This window comes from Clupea harengus, chromosome 22 (assembly GCF_900700415.2).
Source record: "Clupea harengus chromosome 22, Ch_v2.0.2, whole genome shotgun sequence".
In the NCBI taxonomy this organism is placed as follows: Eukaryota; Metazoa; Chordata; class Actinopteri; order Clupeiformes; family Clupeidae; genus Clupea; species Clupea harengus.
The window spans coordinates 6,607,007-6,629,865 of NC_045173.1; the positions used below are offsets into that span (position 1 = coordinate 6,607,007).

The 22,859-nt window shown below is 46.7% G+C and overlaps 1 protein-coding gene across 8 annotated transcripts in view; it reads right to left on the bottom strand.

The window, feature by feature from the left end:
* The window catches only part of lrba (LPS responsive beige-like anchor protein), a 193,470-nt gene that overhangs the window by 47,591 nt on the left and 123,020 nt on the right, over nucleotides 1-22,859 (bottom strand). For all 8 annotated transcript variants that reach the window (XM_031560255.2, XM_031560249.2, XM_031560251.2 and 5 more), the window contains 6 exons: nucleotides 10,524-10,641; nucleotides 9,899-10,001; nucleotides 8,302-8,417; nucleotides 7,476-7,588; nucleotides 1,735-1,875; nucleotides 263-382 (listed from right to left, as the gene is read on the bottom strand). In XM_031560255.2, the coding sequence (XP_031416115.1) occupies nucleotides 263-382; nucleotides 1,735-1,875; nucleotides 7,476-7,588; nucleotides 8,302-8,417; nucleotides 9,899-10,001; nucleotides 10,524-10,641 (711 nt within the window). The remainder of the gene's footprint in view (nucleotides 1-262; nucleotides 383-1,734; nucleotides 1,876-7,475; nucleotides 7,589-8,301; nucleotides 8,418-9,898; nucleotides 10,002-10,523; nucleotides 10,642-22,859) is intronic.

Below are 22,859 nucleotides of genomic sequence, written 5' to 3' on the forward strand. Positions count from 1 at the left end.
AACACAGCATGTAACCATGAGTCTGTGTGTGTGTGTGTGTGTGTGTGTGTGTGTGTGTGTGTGTGTGTGTGTGTGTGTGTGTGTGTGTGTGAGAGAGAGACAGAGAGATTGCTTATCATATAATTGGCTCCATATTGCCAACCAAAAGCATGTCAGATAGAGATTCAAGTAAATGGAGGGACGATATACTGAAGGTCCCAGCCTGAATAAGGAGAGTGGAAGTGAGTGGAAGATAGCACACCGAGTGCTCGGCGCTACCAACCTTGACGTCAGAGGTGTCTCTCTGGCAGTTCCTCCAGGCCCTGGACACTGAGGAGAACGTGCGGTCTGCGTGGTCAAACTTCCCTCCTTGGAAGTTGAGGAAAAACGTTGTGAATGGCTCCTGGAATAAGTAGAACATAGGGAAGAGAGAAACAACCATTAAAAGAGAAAAGAAAGGGGCCTTCATCGGGGCCTGTATCGGACGTTGATAAAACTAGTATATCAAATCGTCTACCCAGTCACTGCTTTCATTCAGAACAACAGACAGACTTCCTCTGCCTAAAAAGAACTTAGAATAGCTCCAATAACTAACCAGAGTGGTCATTATCCCAGCAGGGTTCTAAAGCCCATACAAGAGTGTTATTAGTCCGTTTCTAATCGACTCTAATCTTGTTTGTCTGGATCAATAGCTTTTCTTTTCAAAACAAAAGCACCCCAGTGGGTCCCACCATTAGTCTGAAAAAAAGACAACTAGCTTTATACCCCCACTCCACCCCTAACCCCACTCCACAATGAACTGGTCTAATTATGCCATTGGCTTTTGTAGTTTGATATTTAAAACTTCCTTCTTTGTGACAGATCCGATGCTAGCCGCCTGTTCTATTCATCTCCACTGTTGATTGGCCTCTCCAACACCTGAATGACTACTCGTGTCAGGCCAGAATTCAAATAAGCCCCATAATGGTGGTATTGGATAAACACACCGCCCATGAGGGAGCTGTTGTTCAAGGGAAGCACTGCAACAGTTCCAGCACAGAAGCACGGATGGCCTGGAGACCTGACAAATGTTAATTGCATTCAAATCTTATCTGTTGTAATTTAGCAAAAGACTGCAGATAAGAACAATAGTGAGGTAGAACTGTGGTCTGTCACTCTATTAATTGTAGTCAACTAAAGAGAAATCAAACATCACAGTCTGCATTGTTTAAAATAATGATGGATGTTTTCGTAAAATCTTTATGGACAGTTTAAGCTCAAAGTAGGCTCCCTATAAAGATTCATTGTAGTGAGTCGTTTAACCCAGAGGAGGAGAAGGAGAAGGAGAGAGAACAACGGAAGGAGATGATGCGCCATGCATACGTTAGCATGCAGATAAGGCCTATATTTCAGCCTGGCATAAATCAACTTGTCTCTGTGTGCTCTGGTCCAATTATAAACAACAATTAGCTGCAATGTGTTGCACTACAAATCATGTGACGAATGTGCCATAAATATCCCCGCCTATTGTCCAAGTACCAGCACTGCACACCCCATTATCAAGCATTTCGATACATGATGATATGGCTACAAATCCCACAGGTTTGCCTTTTTCTGATATTAATATTTCTAATATAACTGGTGCGTGTGGTGTTAGTTGTATGGCTATTCTCTTTTGTGTGGAGTTAGGTCTATGGAGGTTGTTTGTGTTCATCTCTGGTGTGTCTACTAAATGTGTGTCTATTTATGCGTGTGTATTGCGGGGTGGGGACTTACGATGCGCAGCAGCCACATCTGTGTGAAGCTGGAGGTGGAGTAATGGGTGCCGTAGTGAAACTTCGGAATCTGCTCGTCCTCCCATGATTCATAGCGGTCAGAGAAAAAGGCTGCTCTCTTTGGGTTTAGGGCTCCGATTGGCTGGGGGAAAAAAAATGTTAAATGTTGTAAGATGTCTGTGTGAAAATGTGTAAACACAATTGCAATACTAGCATAAATACCAATGAAATACCAATGCTGAAGTTCACCTCACAAACATGTAAGGAGAGAGGCTCTCTGCCCTCAGTCATGCAAACAGACTAGCAGCAGTCTCACAGCAGAGAAAAAGCCTGCACAAACCCCCATGACTGCTCCCCTATGAATATTGGATGATGTTTTTTTGAAGATCAATCCATCCAACAGTCTGCATTTTACTGCCCTGAAAAGGAGCCCCCTGCAGCTAATATGTTTGGTGAAGAAGAATGGGTTGCCATGAAAGTAGCTGGGCGCATCAATAAGAGGCCAGGGCTCTTGCTTTTATGAATGTGTGAGTGATACTCAAGAGCACCATGCAAGAGTCAGGGAGAAATGGGCACGCTGCATTAATTCTCCATTGATCTCCCGGAAAACCAATACAGGCCATTATTTAAATACTCATTTATAGAGCTCAATTTTATCCAATTCAATTTTTATTACCACACCAATGACTGCGAGGTACCCATCCCCTTAGGTGCAAAAGCAGACACACACACAGACCTCTCAAATGCAGAGAAATACGCGTGTGCACACGCGCACACACACACACACACACACACACAAAGATCAATGGTAATGGGATGATGGGCTGTTTTAAAATGAGAGCAGGCAGGAGAGCAATCGATGGCTTCGCTCTCATATCATAGCTGGTCCATGAAAGGCTACATCCGAACTAACGCCCTACTATTGATCCTTAAAAAATGTGTGTGTGTTTGTGTGTGTGTGTGAGTAAGAGAGAGAGAGAGAGAGAGAGAGAGAGAGAGAGAGAGAGAGAGAGAGAGAGAGAGAGAGAGAGAGAGAGTGGCTATAGCTTATACACCCAGCGGGCAGCTGACAGTGACACACTACTGGCTTTCTCATGGCGATGGTACTAGAAACACACCTTGAATTATACATCATGCGATTAGACTGATTTATTACCATAATAACACTGGCCTCATTAAAAAAAGAAAAGGGAGAGCTGAATAGAAAGTGCATATCTGTGTGTGTGTGTGTGTGTGTGTGTGTGTGTGTGTGTGTGTGTGTGTGTGTGTGTGTGTGTGTGTGTGTGTGTGTCTGTGTTTACCACTGTAAATTACTGGAGAGGAGGACACACTAGTGAAGAAACGCTCACACAATAGCATGATTTGACAGTGCCGTACATCAGGAACGTCCCTGGTAGGCTGATGATGAAGCATGTGTGTGTGTGTGAGTGTGTGGGTGTGGGTGTGGAAGTGTGTGTGTGTGTGGGGGTGTGTGGGTGTGGGGGTGAGTGATGAAGCAGACATAGCGTATTGGCCTAATATGTTCTGGCAGCGTGCATGAATATTTCTTTGATGACAGGTGAAATAAATGAGCAGCCTCTGTGCTTGTAATTACACCACAAAGACAAAATGGCACAGAAGTACACAGAAGCACACAGAAGCACAGAAGCACACACACACACACACACACACACACACACACACAGAGAGAGACACAGAGAGAGAGAGAGAGACACACACACACAGACAGACAGACAGACAGACAGACACACACACACACACAAATAGACAGACAGACACACAGACACACACACACACACACACACACACACACACACACACACAGACAGACAGACAGACAGACAGACAGTGGTGGGAAAGCTGAAAGGCGTGTTGACTGACACACATGCACTCTCCAAAACACTCTACTCCATGCCTCAGTGTGGTTGAGAACACTGTAAGTGTGCCACTAAACAAGCTAAATACATCATGGCTTCAGGTTGGGCTGACTTTTAAAGCACTCTAATTATACAACAGTAAATGAGGGAAATCCCAAACGATCAAATCAAGCTGTGATCTGCTGTGTGCTGAAAGCCATCAGCATGAAGTTCATGTGTATGGGATCCGTGGTCCTCAGACAGAAATCCCACCCAACTGGACAGAAATGTTTACATTAATCTTCTGCTAATACAATAAAATGGTGTGGAGTAGAAGACAGGCATAGACAACATATGAGCTTCATCTCCTAATCAATACTCCATTAGCGCTCTCCCTTACCACCGTGTAAAGGACCCATAGGTGCTTTAATACAAGGCCATCATTTTGGGCTACATTGTCAATATATGAGCCCCAGATACTCAAACAAACCATGTCTGACCATCACCTGCTGGAGAATGCAAATGAACAGACATAACACAAGAGCACAGCTCGTTGCATCGCATAATGAAACAGGGGGGGGGGGGGTCTGGTGCAGCTCACCAAGCCAGCTCTGTTATCTTGCCTAGTCCTCTTTGTCAGTGGAAGGTTAGAGTTTATGATAAGACAGCCAGGGGGGTCAAAACCACACGGACAAAAGGGGACATAAATTCATGCTGAACTTCCCCCCCCCCCCCCCCGCCACACACACACACACACCCCCCATTACATTGTCTGTGTGTATGTGTGACACTGCATCCATAGCAATTTTACCACTCAATGTGAACGTCTCAAATGACCTCTTTCTATCAATGCAAGGGGGAGAGGTAAACATGAGACAGAGAGAGAAAGAGAAAGAGAGCGAACAAGAGAGAGAGAGAAATGGAGAGAAACAAGGCGTGAATTATACAGTGGCCAGCCTTTGCAGACAAGGCACTCTGGCACGCTCCACTGGTCAGACATTGATATCGCTCGTGTCAACAGCGTGGAATAAAACAGCTGTGATAAAGATTGCTGAGATTTGCTCATTCGCTCTTGAAAAGAGGGAAGGGAATGGGGTGGGGGATGACAAAAAAAAAAAAGGTCTGCCCTCTCTCTCTCCCTCCCTCACGCTCAGTCTTCAGTCTTAGTTCTTTCCCCCGGGTGTGAAAGCTTGACTGAACACAGAGGCCGAGCTGTCAAAACTCCACAGAGGGAGGGAGAAAGGGAGGGAAAGAGAGGTACGGGTGGAGAGAGAAAAAGAAAGGGAGGGGGTGGGGAAGGTTAACAACAACAGTGTTTGTTGCCATGTTTTAACCTTCAAGGCAATGGCAATAGCAGGCACAGATATGCAAGCGCAAGAATACATCCAACTGAATACTGGATTCAAAGGAGCAGTTGAACTGAGCTCTACAAAGATGGTAGATGTGATGCTGTAGCATATATCAGGTTTGTGAATGAACACCTCACTTATTAAAAACATATATACATGAGTAAAATATCCCCCAGCTACTCATTTGTAAAAAGAACAAAAAAAGCTCCAAAAGTGCCTGAGTGTGCCAAGACTATATTTCCTCATTAGTGCAAATGGGTTCCCCAGCGGCTCCTACTGTGGTGCCGTGTGTATTGAAATGTTTATGTGTGCACTGAGGGCCGCACTCTGCCCGGAGCCCACGGGAGCCACCCACCTCCCCTCGACTCTGCTCTCAATCACCACGCATTCCTGTCTGAAGTGAACGATGCCCACTAAGAGACGACACCACCATCCGTCCTGCGCTGCGCTGGCACCCAGAAGCCCCCTGAAGCGCTCCCCCTTGCAGGTAGCTGATGTCCATTAACACTGTGGCCCTTTGTTTTCCTGGAGCTCTTAGCCTCTGATTTATTCTGCCATTTTGGGGGAGAGGTGGACACCCCCCCCTCCATCAATCGACTCCAGGGGTAATCCTCTGTCCTCCCCATGCCTGGCTGAGGATGAGTGCAGTAGATGGCTGCTCGGGCCCTGGATTAATATGAGCGTCCTGCAACCCTGAAAGCCTTTCAACGCACCCTTTGGACCACGGCTATTGTTCTGGCTCCCTCCTATCTATAGCATAAGACACAGAGAGCATTCTTTTGGAGGAGGAGTACTAGTTCCCCGAGATGATGATCACCAAAAAACCTTCTGATGGATATCCTCAGTGGAATGCAGAACTTGGCTTGCAAGTTTCAAATAGATCAACTTCAAAGTAAATCAACTGCATAAGTTCAAGTTAAGTCACTTAAATCCCATTAGGACACATTTCCAACTACCTGATCATAGTAAGTATTTCTCAGTAGTCATGGTGATCTAGGTTCTTCTGGCCAGAACAGAGATGTTGTTAAGTGACATATGCATTGTAATAGACCACTACTGCTAAACTATACTTTGTCTTCTGTCAATTACACAGACAAACCTACAACAAGGTGTAATTGATGGTACACACACCTTCTACACTACACTCAGCCTGTCCAATAAAATGCCAGTTTGTGTCAGTGTAGATCTGAAAGGCAGTGGCGTGCTCTTGAAATGAGAGACAGAGGGGGAGGTTTACAGGGTTCCTGTGAGCAGCGGGTCTGTCAGTCCCACTACTCAGCAAACAGCAAGACTCTCACAACGGAGAGGTCACTAATTGGCTCCTTAGGGACTTTGGTCAGCCAATCAGGGTGGGGGAGGAGAGAGTCATGTGTGTGTGTGTTGTTGTGCGTGTGTGTGTGTGTGTGACAGGGAGAGAGGGGTGGAAGAAAAATAGAAGGATGATCTGAAATATTCTACTGAGACATGAGCTACTGGATCTGATGAGCGAATTACAGGGGGTGTCAAATTTCAGCCTCCCAAATCAACCACTCAGCAGACAGCACAGAGAATCTCCACTAACACGCATTACATTCAGACTAGAGGACAAGGGGCAATGAAGGGAGAGATAAACAGAAGAACGAGCAGTGAAAGGATGTACAAACGAAGTCAGAGGGGGAAAGATAGAGACAGAGAGTAAAGTAAAGACGACACAACAGAAGGAGCAAGAGACTGCAGTGAAGGGAGAGAGTCCGGCTGTCAGAAACAGTGAAGTTCTCTCAGCGCCTCGGGGTGTGGAGTAACAGAACAGCCAGACGCCTCCTCGCTGCTCCACTCCCAAACTAGCAGAGGAGACGCAGAGGAGACGCATGACGGGGAGACTAAAGCAAGCAGAGTCAGGGGAGGATGCTGAGCAGGGATAGTTGGGCCTGACACATGGACTAGGCTGGTCACCCACGCCCAACTCCCAACTCAAAGACAATAAAGGCTGATCAACGATGCAAGTCTTACAGTCAGTCAGCCACTGACAGCACCAGGGAGCCATTTTCTGAAACTGCACCTTTGGCCACCTTCAACTGGGAGAGGAATGAGGAGGGGAGGGGGGGGATTCTGGGAATTATTTATCTGAACCCAACAGCCAATCTGCTCATTTATTTGATGTCCATGTTTGGAGCCCTCTGGCACTGCACTCCCAGCTGTGTCAGGGCTCATTTCCCCTTGCGTAAGGACGCAGGGCTGCTCCCTCTGACACACATCAGCATCACACGCTCCACAGTCCCCCCGCAGCCAGGAGCTCAGGATGTCAGCACAGCTGCCCAGCACTACTTACAATTCAAAGCATCAGACGCGCTCCAACTTTGGAAAAAAAAGAGCATCTCTGTTTGGGGGGGCTGCAGATGGATAGTGTGTGCTAATCGGGTGTTTAATAGCAAGGTGGCCGTGGTAAGAAACACAATTTACTTCAGTTTCGTGCTGAATCAATTTCCATTAGGGGTTGCATCAATATTCTCATCAATGAAAGAAATAACAGGTGAGCCAGAGTGTCTATTTGTCATTACCTTGGACAGATCTCTGAAGTTGCTAGGCAGCGTGAGGTCCAGCTCCTCAGACTCGTAGTTTGTGATGACCCAGGGGAACACAGGGTACTGGTTCAGGTCATTAAACGTGCGACCTACAAGACAGAGGTAAAAGACAATGTGCAAAGAGATGAATACAATGACAGTTCTCCTCAAAATCTTTACTGCAAGAGGTGGGAGAAACAATTGATTCAGTGTAGTATCGCGATACTTTTCCGCACAATATTATCGCGATACAGTGGCGCCAAATATTGCGATATTTATCTACTTAATATTATGATTTTTATGTTATTTAAGTGCATACGTCTACTCTGATAACATTGCTTCTGAACAAATGTACTACGCGAAAATGGCCGCAGACACTCCCAGTATATGAAACGTAAATTATGTAAATAATCACAATGATATCGTATTGTGGCCTAAATATTGTGATAGTATCATATTGTTGCCTCTGTGACAATTCCCACCCTACTGCCATCACAATATTGTCCACTGATCTCTCTCGTAATGGTCATATGATGGTGGCATGGTCACCTGCTATATGTTCAACTTCTTGTTTCTTCATGGTTCATTTTGTTTCTGTTTTTCTATTCTTTACTAATGGCTGATGAATCAGTCTTGTGCTTCAACAACATCTACGAATAAACTTTGTGGATGTAGACAGAGATGACAGTGGCCTTGTACAGCATCAGTTCCTCTATAGCAATATACACTGAACAATGTTGAGGAACATGAGGTTCTCACCAGATACTGTTGAGGAACATGAGGTTCTCACCAGAGATAGTGTTTAGGAACATGAGCTACTCACCAGAGATAGTGTTGAGGAACATGAGGTACTCAAAGTTGGAGATCTCCCTGCGTTGCCATCGTTGAGTCATGCTGGAGGCCTTATACAGCTGCTTAGGACTCGCTAAAGAGATCCGCCTGGAAGAGAGAAAAACAATTGGTGGTGCCACTTAATACTGAATTAATCCATCCAGTTTGCTTCGATCAGTGACACTTTCAATATCTCATACACTTAATAGACATCGCCTTCACCAGGATAGAGCAATCAAGGAAAGCAGATTTCCTCTTTCTGTACTTCTGTGCGTATCTCAGAGAGTGGATCACCAGTTGTGATGTGAGCAGGAATTGATCCATTCATCATACAGCCATGTGGGAACCCCTGCTGAATGCATAAACTGTCACCCCCCCGCCCCCAACTAACAACGGATAGCAAAACAAATGACCCACAACGCAATTAAAACAAAGCCAAATGAAGGAATCCATCACTGTCAGCCTGTGAGATTAGAGTCGTTAGGCCTCAGTGAAGTTCACAGCGCTCTCTCCCATGCTAGCCCTTGCCAACTTTGAAGGAACGCTCTGGCAGAGTTGAACGGAGCTCTGTCACACAGCGAGTACTGTTGCCTCTGCTGGGCTGGACAGGTGTTCACTGCCCTCTGAGGCTTTCAGCTCTCTGATTAATAGCATTGTATACAGCACACACACAATCACACATAGGCACATCACCTCAAAGAACCAACACATCAAAACGTATCGTTATGTTGAAAACATGCAGCAAATGAAATTGTATCACTTTTGTAGGGGATCAGTAATGACCCAAACTGCCAAAATGGCCACGTTTAAACATTAGCAATAGTTATTCTATGAAGGGCTTCAGTCATTGCTAGAGAATGTAGATGTTCCGACATCTCTCTACTCTTTCCTTTAGTAGAGTCAGAGCAGCAGAGCCCAGCGCTGGCCAGCCCCAGCCCCAGCCCCAGCCCCAGCCCCAGCCCCAGACGCCCTGCTGTAAGCTGAGGGGTTCCCTGCCCCGAGGGCTGCCTCTCAAGAGCCCACTGTTTATTTCTACGGCAGGGAGACAAATAAATTACTGGAATTGTGTTTGTGTGAAAGTAATTAGGCTGCCTTACACCACAGGGGTGTGTGTGTGTGTGTGTGTGTGTGTGTGTGTGTGTGTGTGCGTGTGTGTGTGTGTGTGTGTGCGCGCATGTGTAGGGGTGTGTGTGTGTGTGTGTGTGTGTGTGTGTGTGTGTGTGCGCGCGCATGTGTAGGGGTGTGTGTGTGTGTGTGTGTGCGCGCATGTGTAGGGGTGTGTGTGTGTGTGTGTGTGTGTGTGTGTGTGTGTGTAGGGGTGTGTGTGTGTGTGTGTGTGTGTGTGTGTGTGTATGTGCATGTGTGTGTGGTAAGAGAGAGCGAGACTGGGTTTGAGAGTGCCCTCTCCTCCACTCTGTATGTGAAACACATAGGGCAAAGCTCTGTAGTCTGAACTGAAAATCAACTGAAATCTATTATGACCTTATGAAATAAAGAATGTTTTCTTGGTGAGACCATTGCATGGTAAGAATAGACATGTATCTGACAGCCAATCAAAAGAGTGGACGGGTCTGCATTGAGAAACTCACCTGGTCTGTGGGAGGCCAAAGTTCGTGCCCACTCCCACACGGGGAAGACAATGCACCACCTTCTTCACGGTGGCCACGTCGGGGAAGTTGAACATAACCGCCGCTGCAGGGGGCAAAGCAAACACAACTGAACATGGTAACCAAACACAACTGAACATGGTAACCAAACACAACTGAACATGGTAACCAAACACAACTGAACGTGGTAACCAAACACAACTGAACATGGTAACCAAACACAACTGAACATGGTAACCAAACACAACTGAACATGGTAACCAAACACAACTGAACATGGTAACCAAACACAACTGAACATGGTGACCAGGGGTCTGTGACTGGCTGCAACTGGCAGTCTGTGACTGGGATCCTTTTGGCAGTGTGCACAATATGGATCCCAGTCATAGAAATGCAAGAGAAAAAAGGGATGGTCGCAAACTACTGTGATTGTAAACAGGAGAAAGAAATATTTATAATAAAGCATGCTGAAATAAATGTTATTGATCTTCTTTACCCAATTTTGTTCATCAGTACATATCTATAAAAGGACTAAACAGAAGCTGGCAAACAGTAAATGGGATGTCATTGTGTTGTCAGCCACATTCAAACGTGCTCCAGCTCTTACTCCTGTTGGCCATGAAGATCTCCAGCGACGTGTTCTGCAGGAGGTAGCGGCGGGAGAATATGGCCCGGATCTCGGTGAACAGCCATTTTCCATGAAGCCCCTCGGTGTAGGCCAGAATCTACAAGAGAACACAGCAGAGGGGCACAGAGGAAAGAGAGTGAGTCAGGTGGAGAGGGGAGAGTGGCTTTCATTTATCACTGGGAGCATGTGCTCGTTGCCAGCGGCAGGATTAATGTGAGTTATTGATCAGCTCTCCCATGAAAAAGAGATTCGTTTAGAGAGGAAATGAGCTTCATTCAGGCCCTCTGAGACGGAAGGGGGAGGGCGGGGGTTCACTTCACTAAAAGATAATCAGTATTTTTGAGGTGTAAAAAAAATAACTTTAGATTCCTGAGGCCTCATATCATAGTTGTGATAGTTCAGTCCATGTGATAGTTCAGGTCAATATGAGACTACTTCAAGCAATGGAGATAAAACGGTATGTGAAACGCCCACAACGATATTTAGGGTTTTTAAAAGCAGGCCCTCTAATGAAGAATAATCTAAATAACGAGTGAATGGAGTCCTCCTGAGTCCAGTGTAAATGAGATTCTCCTCTGAGATAAATCCCTGCTCAGCAGTGCAAGCGGGAGGTTAAGTAGCATTTTGTCAGCTGACACTAAACAATGGAAAAAAGGCAAAAGCCTTGAGATGAGCTGAGCCTAATTTCTCATTGAAGCCTCAGCTGTCAAAGTAACATGTCCTGATGGCTGTCTGAGCTTTTGACACACACACACACACACACACACACACGCTTGGCTCTACCTTCACAAACACAAACTCTGTCTTTCTCTCTCTCACACACACACACACACACACACACACACACACACACACAAATCCCATCTTTAGTTATTGGCTGCTTTGTTTCTTTGTGTTTTCTTCCCCCTCCTTTTGCTGCAGTTCTGAGGTGTTCTTGCTAAGGGTGGTCGGGGAGCAGAGGAGAGGAGAGAGAGGCCAGTAGGCCCTCTACCACTGAGGGGGGAGAGGGAGAGGGGAAACCAAATTAATCACAAACACTCTAATGCAGCCGCAGCTAACGCTAACCTTAAAAATGCTCATTAGGGGGTAGCAGGAGAGCAGCGCAGCAGCTGGGGCCCCTCGGCCGAGGCGCGCCAGGATACTGCCTGCTCCGCCGCCTCACTTCAAAGTCTCTGGAGTTCAATTAATTGTGGATTAGGCGGCGGGCTGTCTGTCCGGCTACCCAAGCGGCATCATCCACCGACTGACAGGACCCGAGACAGAGGTACCGGCTTCTATCAGCCAGTCGCCATGGAAACCACATCTCCAAATCACTTAAATAAATATATTTGGGCTATTGTAAGAGATAATAAAGCAGTATAAATGCCTGTGATAGCTGTCTGTCTGTGTGATCTATCCTGGACACCTCTTTGGACCTTTCACATTCATAAGCTTGTACGCTTTATTACTCTCTCCACCTCAGGCCTCTGATACAATTAACCCTCTCTAAGCTGTGTTAACACACTCTTTAATACACACTTACACCCATGACCCATATACTCAACAGAGCATGACAGGCACACACACACACACACACACACACACAGACAGGCGCGCGCACACACACACACACACACACACACACACACACACACACACACACACACACACACACACACACACACACACACACACACACACACACACACACACACACACACACACACACACACACACACACACACACCTACAGGAGGTGGTGTTAGGGGTACAGCCTTCCCATCTTGCCCCATAATCATCCCTTTAAAAAAATACTGAACAATCTGAATATCTTGCCTTCAGGGTGCATTTAGTAAATGAATGAATATGGGTATATAGAGAATGTTGTGTCTGCATATTTGAGATGTCTGCATATTTACTGAATGCAGCAAGCAAACAGGCCCCAAGTCATAACACTCCAATTGAATACACACACAAATACATCAGGTCTTCTGTCTTCTAATAAGGTCAGGTTTGTCTGAGAAATCCTTTGGCAGACAATACACACACTAACCACTGCAATCAATTTTACATGCCGACTCCAGAAGTGACCTTCCACTCCAACTTCAGTCCATTTCTATGAGTCTACAGTGCCAATCCACCCCTGTCTATCTGAGGAGTCTCCATCGGGGCCTGAGGGCTAAATGGATATGGCTGTGGTCTCCTCCAGTGGCAAGAGGATGGCTGTGACAGACAGGTCGCGTGATGGCTCATTTGTGTTGGACCAATGCACCGTGTGAACCTCTGGGCCTTGTAAATAACTCCCAATTGTTCTGTGGGCTTTCCTTGCAGATGGAAAAAAGCTCACAGGCAGCAAGAGGGTGAAATAAAATATCCCTGCAGGCCAGAGCACCATCCTCATCTAACCCCCCATCACAGCAACGTCAGCAGGACAAATGGCCGTGGCCACGACATTATTGTCCAAGGTGGAGTTATAGTGGGATCCTACCCACTCCCACTTGGGCCTTCACTGCTGCTGCGGGCCGGTGATGGATTGGGAGGTGTGAGAGGGTGTGTGGCAGTGGGGATAAAGAACTCGCCCCGGTGTCACACGCCGTGTCAGGGGGAGAGCCCTCAGCAGAGGTACCTGACGACAGGACACGAGCGCAGGAATATAATCAACAAGCTAGTGGGTGCATATGAACCTCAACTTCATCTTCATGTTTATGTCTGTATGCGAGTGTGTGTAATGTGTTGGGGCTAGTGTTAGTGTCTGTGTGTGTGTGTAATGTGTTGGGGCTAGTGTTAGTGTCTGTGTGTGAGTGTGTGTGATGTGTTGGGGATAGTGTTAGTGTCTGTGTGTGAGTGTCTGTGTGTGAGTGTGTGTGATGTGTTGAGGCTAGTGTGAGTGTCTGTGTGTGTGTGTAATGTGTTGGGGCTAGTGTTAGTGTCTGTGTGTGGTGTGTTGGGGCTAGTGTTAGTGTCTGTGTGTGAGATGTGTGTGAGATGTATTGGGGCTAGTGTTAGTGTCTGTGTGTGAGTGTCTGTGTGTGAGTGTCTGTGTGTGAGTGTGTGTGATGTGTTGAGGCTAGTGTGAGTGTCTGTGTGTGAGTGTGAGTGATGTGTTGGGGCTAGTGTTAGTGTCTGTGTGTGTGTGAGTGTGTGTGATGTGTTGGGGCTAGTGTGAGTGTCTGTGTGTGAGTGTGTGTAATGTGTTGGGGCTAGTGTTAGTGTCTGTGTGTGAGTGTGTGTAATGTGTTGGGGCCAGTGTTAGTGTCTGTGTGTGTGTGTGTGAGTGTGTGTGATGTGTTGGGGCTAGTCTTAGTGTCTGTGTGTGATGTGTTGGGGCTAGTCTTAGTGTCTGTGTGTGAGTGTGTGTGATGTGTTGGGGCTAGTGTGAGTGTCTGTGTGTGAGTGTGTAAACAGTGAAGCCCCAGATGGTTGCAGGTGTGTGTCTGGACCGAAGGTGATCACAGCCAGATGCTACCCTGAGGCCTGATGGGCTGGACACGCCCAGCGCTCCCTGACGTCCCCCATGATGGAGCACACACACAATTAATGCAGCATCAGTTTACACACACACACACACACACACACCATCAGTTTACACCCACACACTGGCCTGGGTAGGAACACTGAGCTACGCTGGGATACATGGAGGATGTTTATGTTTATGATGCTTTTTATCTCAAAAGACTTTAAGATGCTATGCTTTCTAAAGGCACATCAAATGAAAGTATGACTTTAATAAACAGATGCACACCAAGGCAGGAAATGCTGAGGCAGTATGCTGTATGATCAGCCCATTTGGGAAATGATTCCCAAACAAGTTTTGCTACTGCTAATTTTCCAGCTTGAAAGAAACATAAATGTGATGGTCTCAGCTGATGTCACAGGGGCTGCAGCTGATATTGATTCAGGCTTCATTTGATTCCAGGTCTCATTTCACAGCCAAGAGTCTGAGGCAGAGAAACAACAAAGGCCAGTGCCTTGAATGGAAAGGGGAAAGTGAGAGGAGAGAGAAAGAAAGGAAGAGTGTGTGTGTGTGTGTGTGTGTGTGTGTGTGTGTGTGTGTGTGTGTGTGTGTGTGTGTGTGTGTGTATTCATGTTCATTTCTGAGTGATGTCATTTGTCTCTGTCACAGAGAAAAAAACACTTCACCAGGGAGAGACAGATGAAGGAGCCTCCCCCCACGACCAGTCACCTCCCTGAATTCTCTTACACACACACACACAGTTTTAACATATGGTGCAATAGCCATTGAACATGACCACTTTTTCTATAAACTCTTGCCGTTTCAATATGAGAGTGCATTCAACTAACTACACACCTGAAAGTAGTTTAATTGGAAATAACCAGACAGACAAGCACACAACAGCACAAAAAAAAAAAAACTCAGCACAGCGCTCACGCTGTAAGATAAATGAGTCTGGGGTGCCATTCTCTGCTGGGGAGAAGGAGTGTTCTGAGGCTGATAAGGTTCTCAAGAGAAAAAAGAGTGAGAGTGAGCGAGAGGGACTGAGAGAGAGGGAGAGAACGACAGAGAGAGAGGGACTGAGAGAGAGAGAAAGACAGAGAGAGAGAGAGAAAAAAAAAATAGAGAGAGAGAGAGAGAGAGAGAGAGAGAGAGTGAGAGCGCATCACCTCTTTTTTTGAAAGCCTAAACATCTTATTAAGCAAGCTGTGAACCTGCATGCAAAGTGACTACTACTCTCCATCCTCTGCTATCCACCACAGGGGGCTGAAGATGGAGGGAGAGGAAGAGAGACGACGAGAGAGGAAGAGAGAGGAAGAGAGAGGAGCAGAGAGGAAGAGAGAGGAAGAAAGAAGAGAGAGGAGCAGAGAGCAGGGGCGCTGGGCATGCCTGTTTGGGAGGCAGAGGTTGAATATGCCCAGGCGTCTTGTGAGAGGAAAATGAGGTGATTGAAGTTCAATTTGTATGCTGTTATTAAGTGTTTCCGCATGGCTGAGAGAGTTAAAGGATAATGGATGAGGCTGTTATTATTACCTTTTGGTCAGATGAAGTGTTGTGGGCGATAAGGTGATGAAATTAATGAGCAGGAGGAAGAGGGGTGATCAATCAACATCACTGCAGCCCCTGCGCCACTGGGAATATTGCACAACTTGATACAATTCAAAGGCAAATACAAATTTGGGTGGAAAAGGGGGTGGAAGTGGGGAGCGTTCCTTTTTTCTCAGACCTGGCCAGATCTCCGGAGGAGCCATTTACACACACACACACACACACACACACACACACACACACACACACACACACACACACACGCACACACACACACACACGCACACACACACGCACACAACCCCAAGCCAAACCCATTTTAAGCTCTGAACACTGCCTTCTCTGTGTCTGTTGTTATGTTTGTGTACATATGTGTGTGTCTGTGTATATGTGCGCGCTCACCTATACATGTTTGTGTAGGCGCCAGGGTGAGAATATGTGTGCACCTATGCTTGGGTACCCATTCATCAAGTTTGCAGGTGTGTCTTCTCATCCTGAGACAGAGGCAGTATTTAAGCTTGGCGAAAGCCAGACCCTATCTAACTTAGCCATGTGTATGCGTACACAACACATTACGGATACGTCCCCACAGTGAACTGCTGGAGTGTGCTTATTGAACACAGCGTTGATGGAGTAGCCCTATTAAAGCAGAGCTCAAATGGGCTAGAATTTAGTTTAGGGTGGATATCAAGCCTATGGGTCAAAGCAGGAGTGATGGCACAAAACAAGGTTTTAAATGACTCGGGAATGTGACTGAGTCAAGCGTGGTGATTTCGAATAGGTTTGATGAAGGACTAATGTGCTGGAGAAATCGTGACATGTTTTCTAACACTCTGCATTGCCATGATATGCATGCAGTCAAATGAGGTGCGACAAACAGGACGGCCCTTCCGAGGGACATCCAGCGCGTCCCTGCGCACGAGTCCGCTACCACCGACAACTAATGCGATCTGATGTTTGAAAGCGCCGAGCGGCTGGCACCCATGATAGCCCTCACCTCAGGGCTCTAGCATCGCCGCCCCGCTCCCCTCACTCGGAAACTTCTATCTCTGCCTCTTCCAACAACATGTCAGCCTCCATCACCCTATGAGTTTATCAGACTAACAAGGAGTGGATAGATCCGCCAGCTAACGAGAATCTGCACCAATCGGAGCCCCCCGTCCCCCTCCACGAGGCACAGCCGTTCTCCTACAGCACTTTGGAGCCAATTAGAGCGGATTTGCTCTCGTGTTTGAGTGATACCAGGAGAAAGCTACAATAAAAAAAAAAAAAAGAGAGAACATTTTCGTGTCACATTCTTTCCTTTCTTTTTTCTGACGCTAGTGTTTTTCAAAAAGGGGGTGAGTGCAGAAAAACAGTTTGATACAAGAAAGTGATATGTGGTGGAGACATACATGGGGGCAGGGGGCGAGTTGACCAGTCATCCTCTGAGAAGAAAAGAATGCGCCCCCACAGTGAGAAGCAGCAATCATGGGATCTGCAGATCATGGAAACACATGAACTCTGTCTCTTTAGAACCACAAGTCATCTTCACAGACCATCGTCAACCAAGAGGCCCCTTTTGGGAAAATATTAAAGGCTTTCTCGTTTCACTCCTTTCATAAATCTATTAAATCTCCCCGTGTCATTGATATATGATTGATAGACACAATTGTTCTATGGTCTTGTAGTGGGTTAAATCCTTTGTTTATTGTCAAACACTGAGCTCTATCGGCCTTGTGAAGTAAAACAAACTCCACACAGGGCAGAGTAAACACATGTGAGTGCTTGCTGGAGTGTGAACTGCAGCAAGAAAATAAACAGGACCAGTTTGCGTTTGGCGTTAAGAAAAGTTACACAGACCCACTCCTGGGTATTTACCCCCACCAGAAACATGGGGCAGTTTTGTGGTTGGAGGGATCTGCTGAAGCAAAAAAGGCCTCTTTGAAAAGGGCTCATCGCAGGCATTTAGTCTGAGTTTAGCCCTGATGGGGATTAAGCCTTTTTGTTCCCCTCTGCCCTGTGTTTGCCAACTGGTTAGTCTTTTCCCTTTCTCCCCCTGCACTGATGCCTGCAGCTTAGCCTTTTTAAGCACGAACAAAAAAAAAGAAAAGAGAGGGTGAAAGAGGGACAGAGAAAGGGAAAGATCTTGTGTAGATTTAGAAAAATGCCGGCAAGCCCGAGGGGTTAATTGGAGGAGAAGTGAAGCCTCCAACGCATTGACTCATTAGACATTTAGCCTTTCGGTTGGAGTTAGCAGGTCAACACGAGGCTCCAACGGGACTGCATAGGTCATACTGTGGCAAAGCAGGAGAGAACTAGCACAAACCCATAGAGCCACAGAACACAACAGAAAGTTTTGCATTTGTGTGAGCAAGTCATCTCTCTCTCCTGGCAACTGGTGTTTCATCTTGAAGAAATGTTATTTTTAGACCAAATACCATGAGACTGGGATAAGGAGAGCTGGAGGTGAGGAAGTCCCCCTCTTTTTCCCCTTTCCTGCTCGAGTCCTTTCCTGCTAACTGAAACCCCTGGAAGGAGCTTTAAGATGCTTTAACCCCAGGGTCACAAAGGGCAGCGCTGGTCACCAAAGAGGGAGGGAGAAGAAAAGAAGGGATAAAGGTGACATAAGTGCAGAGAAGGGGAGCGTGAAATTCAGTGGACGTAGGCAAATCAGCCAAGATACACATACTCTCTCAAAGGCTTTTCATATCTTCAGCTTCAAGCAGAGAGTAACTGTTTATGATGGGCACCACTGCAGAATGCCCCGTTAGTAAAGCCTCTGAATTCACTCGACTTTCTTCCTTCAGAGGGGCCTTAATGACATGGTGTAGACTCAGGAGCTACGTGGCCACTATAGACCTGCCAGGTAGAAGCGCCGCAATTGTTGACCTGAGCGAAAAGCTTTAAATAATGCATCCAGAATCCAGAAAAGGGACATACTTGGGGCGATTTGCTGAGGGATCCAACAAAAGTTTTTTCCCCCCGTCTTCAGTTGGCAAGAAAGAAAAGGGCCCATGAGTGTGTGCTGTACGCAGTGAGAGGTGCAGAGAAAATTGATGCGACAGCCGAACCCTTTGGGTGCTTAGCAGATCTCAAGAGCCCAAAGCTTTGTCCACTCAGGCCAACGCAATGAAACAGTGGCAAACTTCAGACAGGTTTACGGTCGTCCAAACCAGTGCCTGGCTCAGGGCGCTGTGCTTTTCCCTGTGGGTAGGCTTTGGGCCCCCTCACCACACTGCCCTCCAAGCAATGCTGGAGTGAACCTTCCATAATCCTCCCTTTGTCAAGTCATTAATTGGATTGAGAGAGGGACCGAGGGGAGGAGGGGTGGGGTGGAATGCGGGCCCTATTTTGGAGATATGGGGTCTTCAAGGGGGGATCCTCAATCTCAAGTAACACTTGAGGGTCCTTGGTTAAATTGTTTCTGGGAGTTGTAAACAGTTCCTAAGAAGAGACTCTGACAACACACCTGAGTAGACACTCAAGTTATATCCCAGCGGAAATCTACCAAACTTTGACGGCAAATCCCCCTGCAGCAGTAACCGATGTGTGGGTACGCTGGTGCTGCGGGGCTGTGGTCATTTGCTATAGAGTAGCATGAGGGAACGCTGTTGGTATTTAAACCCTTGATCAAATCATCTGACAGGTTTAGGAGTTTCAGAGTCCTCCACGAATGACTCAGACTGGAAGCGGAGAGGCAGAAATGGTGGCCCACTTGAAGGTAAAAAAAAACAAATATCACATTTCAAAGCATTGTGTTCACAGTGTGAAACTACACACACCACACACACACACAAAGAGACCCTCACATATACACGTATGCACACACAACAATAATGACTAACAGGCTGAGTTGTTCCCCGAGTATGTATGGGGGGAGAGAAAAGCTCAATCAGAAACAATGCTCTGTCAAACCACACACGCTAAACAAACGTCATTCTGTTTACACAGAGCTATAGATTTTATAGGTGTTGCAAGTCAATTTGTTACTGCACTGACACCAGCGTGGATCACAAGTGGATCACAGAAGCTGCAATCTCAGTGGCGCCTATAGCAGTCACAGTTCACTGGACTCGCGCACTGCCCAAAGACATGCCATTTCAGCCGAACGGAACGCAACATTAACTGTGATAGCAGTCGATTGCTACAACAACACTGAGAGAGGCAAGTGTGAAGAAACTAACACAAACTTGGACAAAAAAAACATTCAAGCCAATAAATATGACTGGCTGTTTCATTTCAAGGGGGAAATAACAACTAGTCAAAACTACATAATTTATTGCAGAGATCTTGATGAAAGCGGAGTTAAAGGCTCTTCCTCGTCTGGCCCTAATGCCGAGCATAACGAACATGTACTGAGGTAAGTGATGGCTCTGATGGGCAGACCGGCAGCACTGAGGGTACCACGCAGACGGCAGCGGCAGCAATGACATCCACAACCAGCCCCATCCATCAGCCTGCACGTGCGGTGCAGCACCAGTCACTCGCTCACTCACACGACCACTGAGTCTGATGGAGGAGGACACTCCTCAGTCTGCTCCAACACAAGCCCAAGGCAAGGCCATCAAAGAGTCGCTCGGGAGAATATGTATGAGGACAATTCAGCAGAAATAGTACGCTTCTGCAATGAGAGTGAAATGAACACAGGGGAAAAAACAAAAGAGTGTGCTCACCATCTCAGCTGAAATCAATAATGACCCTCATCTGGAGCTACCTGCACCCCCCCCCCCTTACTTTACATCTCATGTTACATCTCACATCAATGCACCAACAACGGGATATGACTGATCTACATGATATGCATCTCTGGTTCACCACAGAAAAGCAGTAAGAAAACAAATAACAAAATGATGACTGGAATATACGTCGACTCCATTCCACATGTATGCTGCTGAGGAAGCACTCTTCTCCGCGTCTATGCCGAGTTAACTAAATCAGGTTAACATTAATGGTGCAGATGACCCTTCGCTGGCCCTTCACCTGTAACCTCAGTGGAGGAACCAAAACACGGAGCACATTCTCTTATATGAACCCATTATAAAGTAGACGTGCTTGACAGGCTTGATCTATTGATCTGGCTGATGGAATGATATGTCAGTCCTCTCAAAATAAAAGTCCATGTTTCACGGAGGAATGGTGGTTTGGGGGAATCACCCTGTAAATCTGATGATCCTTCTCCCTCCTTGACTTTGAAGGCAGTGTGATGGCAACGTTGGCATGCACCTCTGACTTCGATTACCAAGAGTTCTTATCAGACGACAGGATCAGTGACCTCATCTCTCCAGGATGGCCCCATCTTTGGTGGGATAACCTCAGCAGGCACAGGCGAGCAGGGAGCAGAGCACCAGGCAAATGGATGCTACCGATGTGGTTAAGAGAAGATTGATAAGGAATAGAGAAGAGGAGTTGTGGCGGGTGGTGGCATTTATCACCACTAGATCTCTGGTCTGCACGTGCTGGTAAGCTTGCTGTTTGCATCAGGGAGCGTAAGAGCGAATAAAACAATATAATTTGTTGACTGAACCAAACTGCTAGCAAACTGTCAGGAACACTTGTTAGCATTGGCTCTTGCCCTGATGAGTACTGGGATAAGGAAACGCAATACTGCAGGAGATATGAGGTCATATGCAAGAATCCCAACGCCTCCTCCTCCGTACGAGGTGCAGAGGGAGGCGTCTGAAGAGGAGCGATGGATAGGACTGATAATAATGAGAGCAGAGTAAGGAAATGTTTAATGTATTCCAGGTGCAGCAATTACAGGAGGAGGGGAAGAGAACAAGGAGTCTCATCATTCAACCAGTGTGTGCCTGCACGATTTATCGACCCTTCTAGGATGCGCTCCATCAATACAGTGTGTTTGTGTGTGTGTGTGTGTGTGTGTGTGTGTGTGTGTGTGTGTGTGTGTGTGTGTAACAGGAGGAGGGGTTGTAAATATGACTGACTGAGAAGTGGCATGGCTTCTCTTGTTGGGCTCATTGATAATGACATACCTGCTATGGCCAGCCGTTAGCAGTTTCACAAACTACTTAGGGCTAACTGAAAAATCAATAGGCCCTTCAAAGGGCCTGACACTCTGACTGGCAGCTGCGGCTGAAGGTCGTCCCCAGCAGTGGAGGGAGTGGGGGGCAGTGGAGGGGAGTGCACTGGTCCAAGCCTTCAATGTAACCTGTCTAGCGATTCGGAACAGCCACCCCGCGAAAGAGAACTTTTTTTCTTTGTCAGCCCCCTGGTCCTCCCCCACACTATCTCCTCCTCTGCAATTAGCAGTGACCAGGGGGTCTGTACATCAGGAGTCAACACTGAAATCAGTCATTTACACAACGGCCAGTAACAAGAAAGGCTGTGAGATTTAAGTACAAGAATAATTCATTCAATAATTAATCTAAATGTATTTATCCAGAAGTGAAATTACACAATGACATCTAGCAGTATTTAAACCACTTTCAATTGAACCTGGAACGCTCATGTACATGTCTGGTTAAATGATGTTCAGATGGTAAAGTTGACTTTGACCTCTTCTCTGTGTTGTGCTCCCACTCTGCTTAACATGGCACTGGGAAGTGCCTTCTGAACAGATTTTCTGTTTCAATGTCAGCCATTCAGTAAACATTAACTTTAGCGTACGCGTAACACAGTATGATTGCGTGCGCTGCCCATCTATCATGACTGACATCCCCATTATCCAATGAAAATGGCCATAAGCGATGCAATGTAACTCTGTGTGTGCTAGCAAGGAGCAACCCTGGTGTCTATAAACGCGAAAGCCCCACTTAGAGTAGTGATGGTGGTGGTGGGGGTAGGGGGAACACCCATCTGGTAGATGACCTCATCAAGTCTGCCTGGCAGATGCGGAAGGGGCTGCCAAGCAATTAGTACCACTGGTTGATTTCTTTGGGGCCGTCTACCAAGCTAACGCATGTGAGTCCTCAGGCATGGGAACGAGAGAGAGAGAGAGAGAGAGAAGAGGAAGGGAAATAGAGAGTGAGTGTGTGTGAGAGAGACGGTGGGGAGGGGAGGAGAGACAGACAGAAGGAGAGAGAGAAAATGTAAAAAATAGGTGGCGTTTCTGAATTAGTGTGCTTGGGTCTATGTGTGTGCATGCATTTGTGTGTGAATGTCTTGCCATCCCTGCACCTCTCAGGTTTCCAGTGCAGGGGTTGGGGGGGTGGGGGTCGGGGAAAGCTAAAAGCACCTCTCACTGACATTCTCCCTCTCTTATCATTCCCATGAAAGTACAAAGCTCGCTAACTCAAGCCGACACGGGAATAAAACTGTTGCAGATTTCTCTCCCGCGCTCTCTCTCTCTCTCTCTCTCTCTCCTCTTTCCTTCTGAATGATTCAGACGTCTGAAC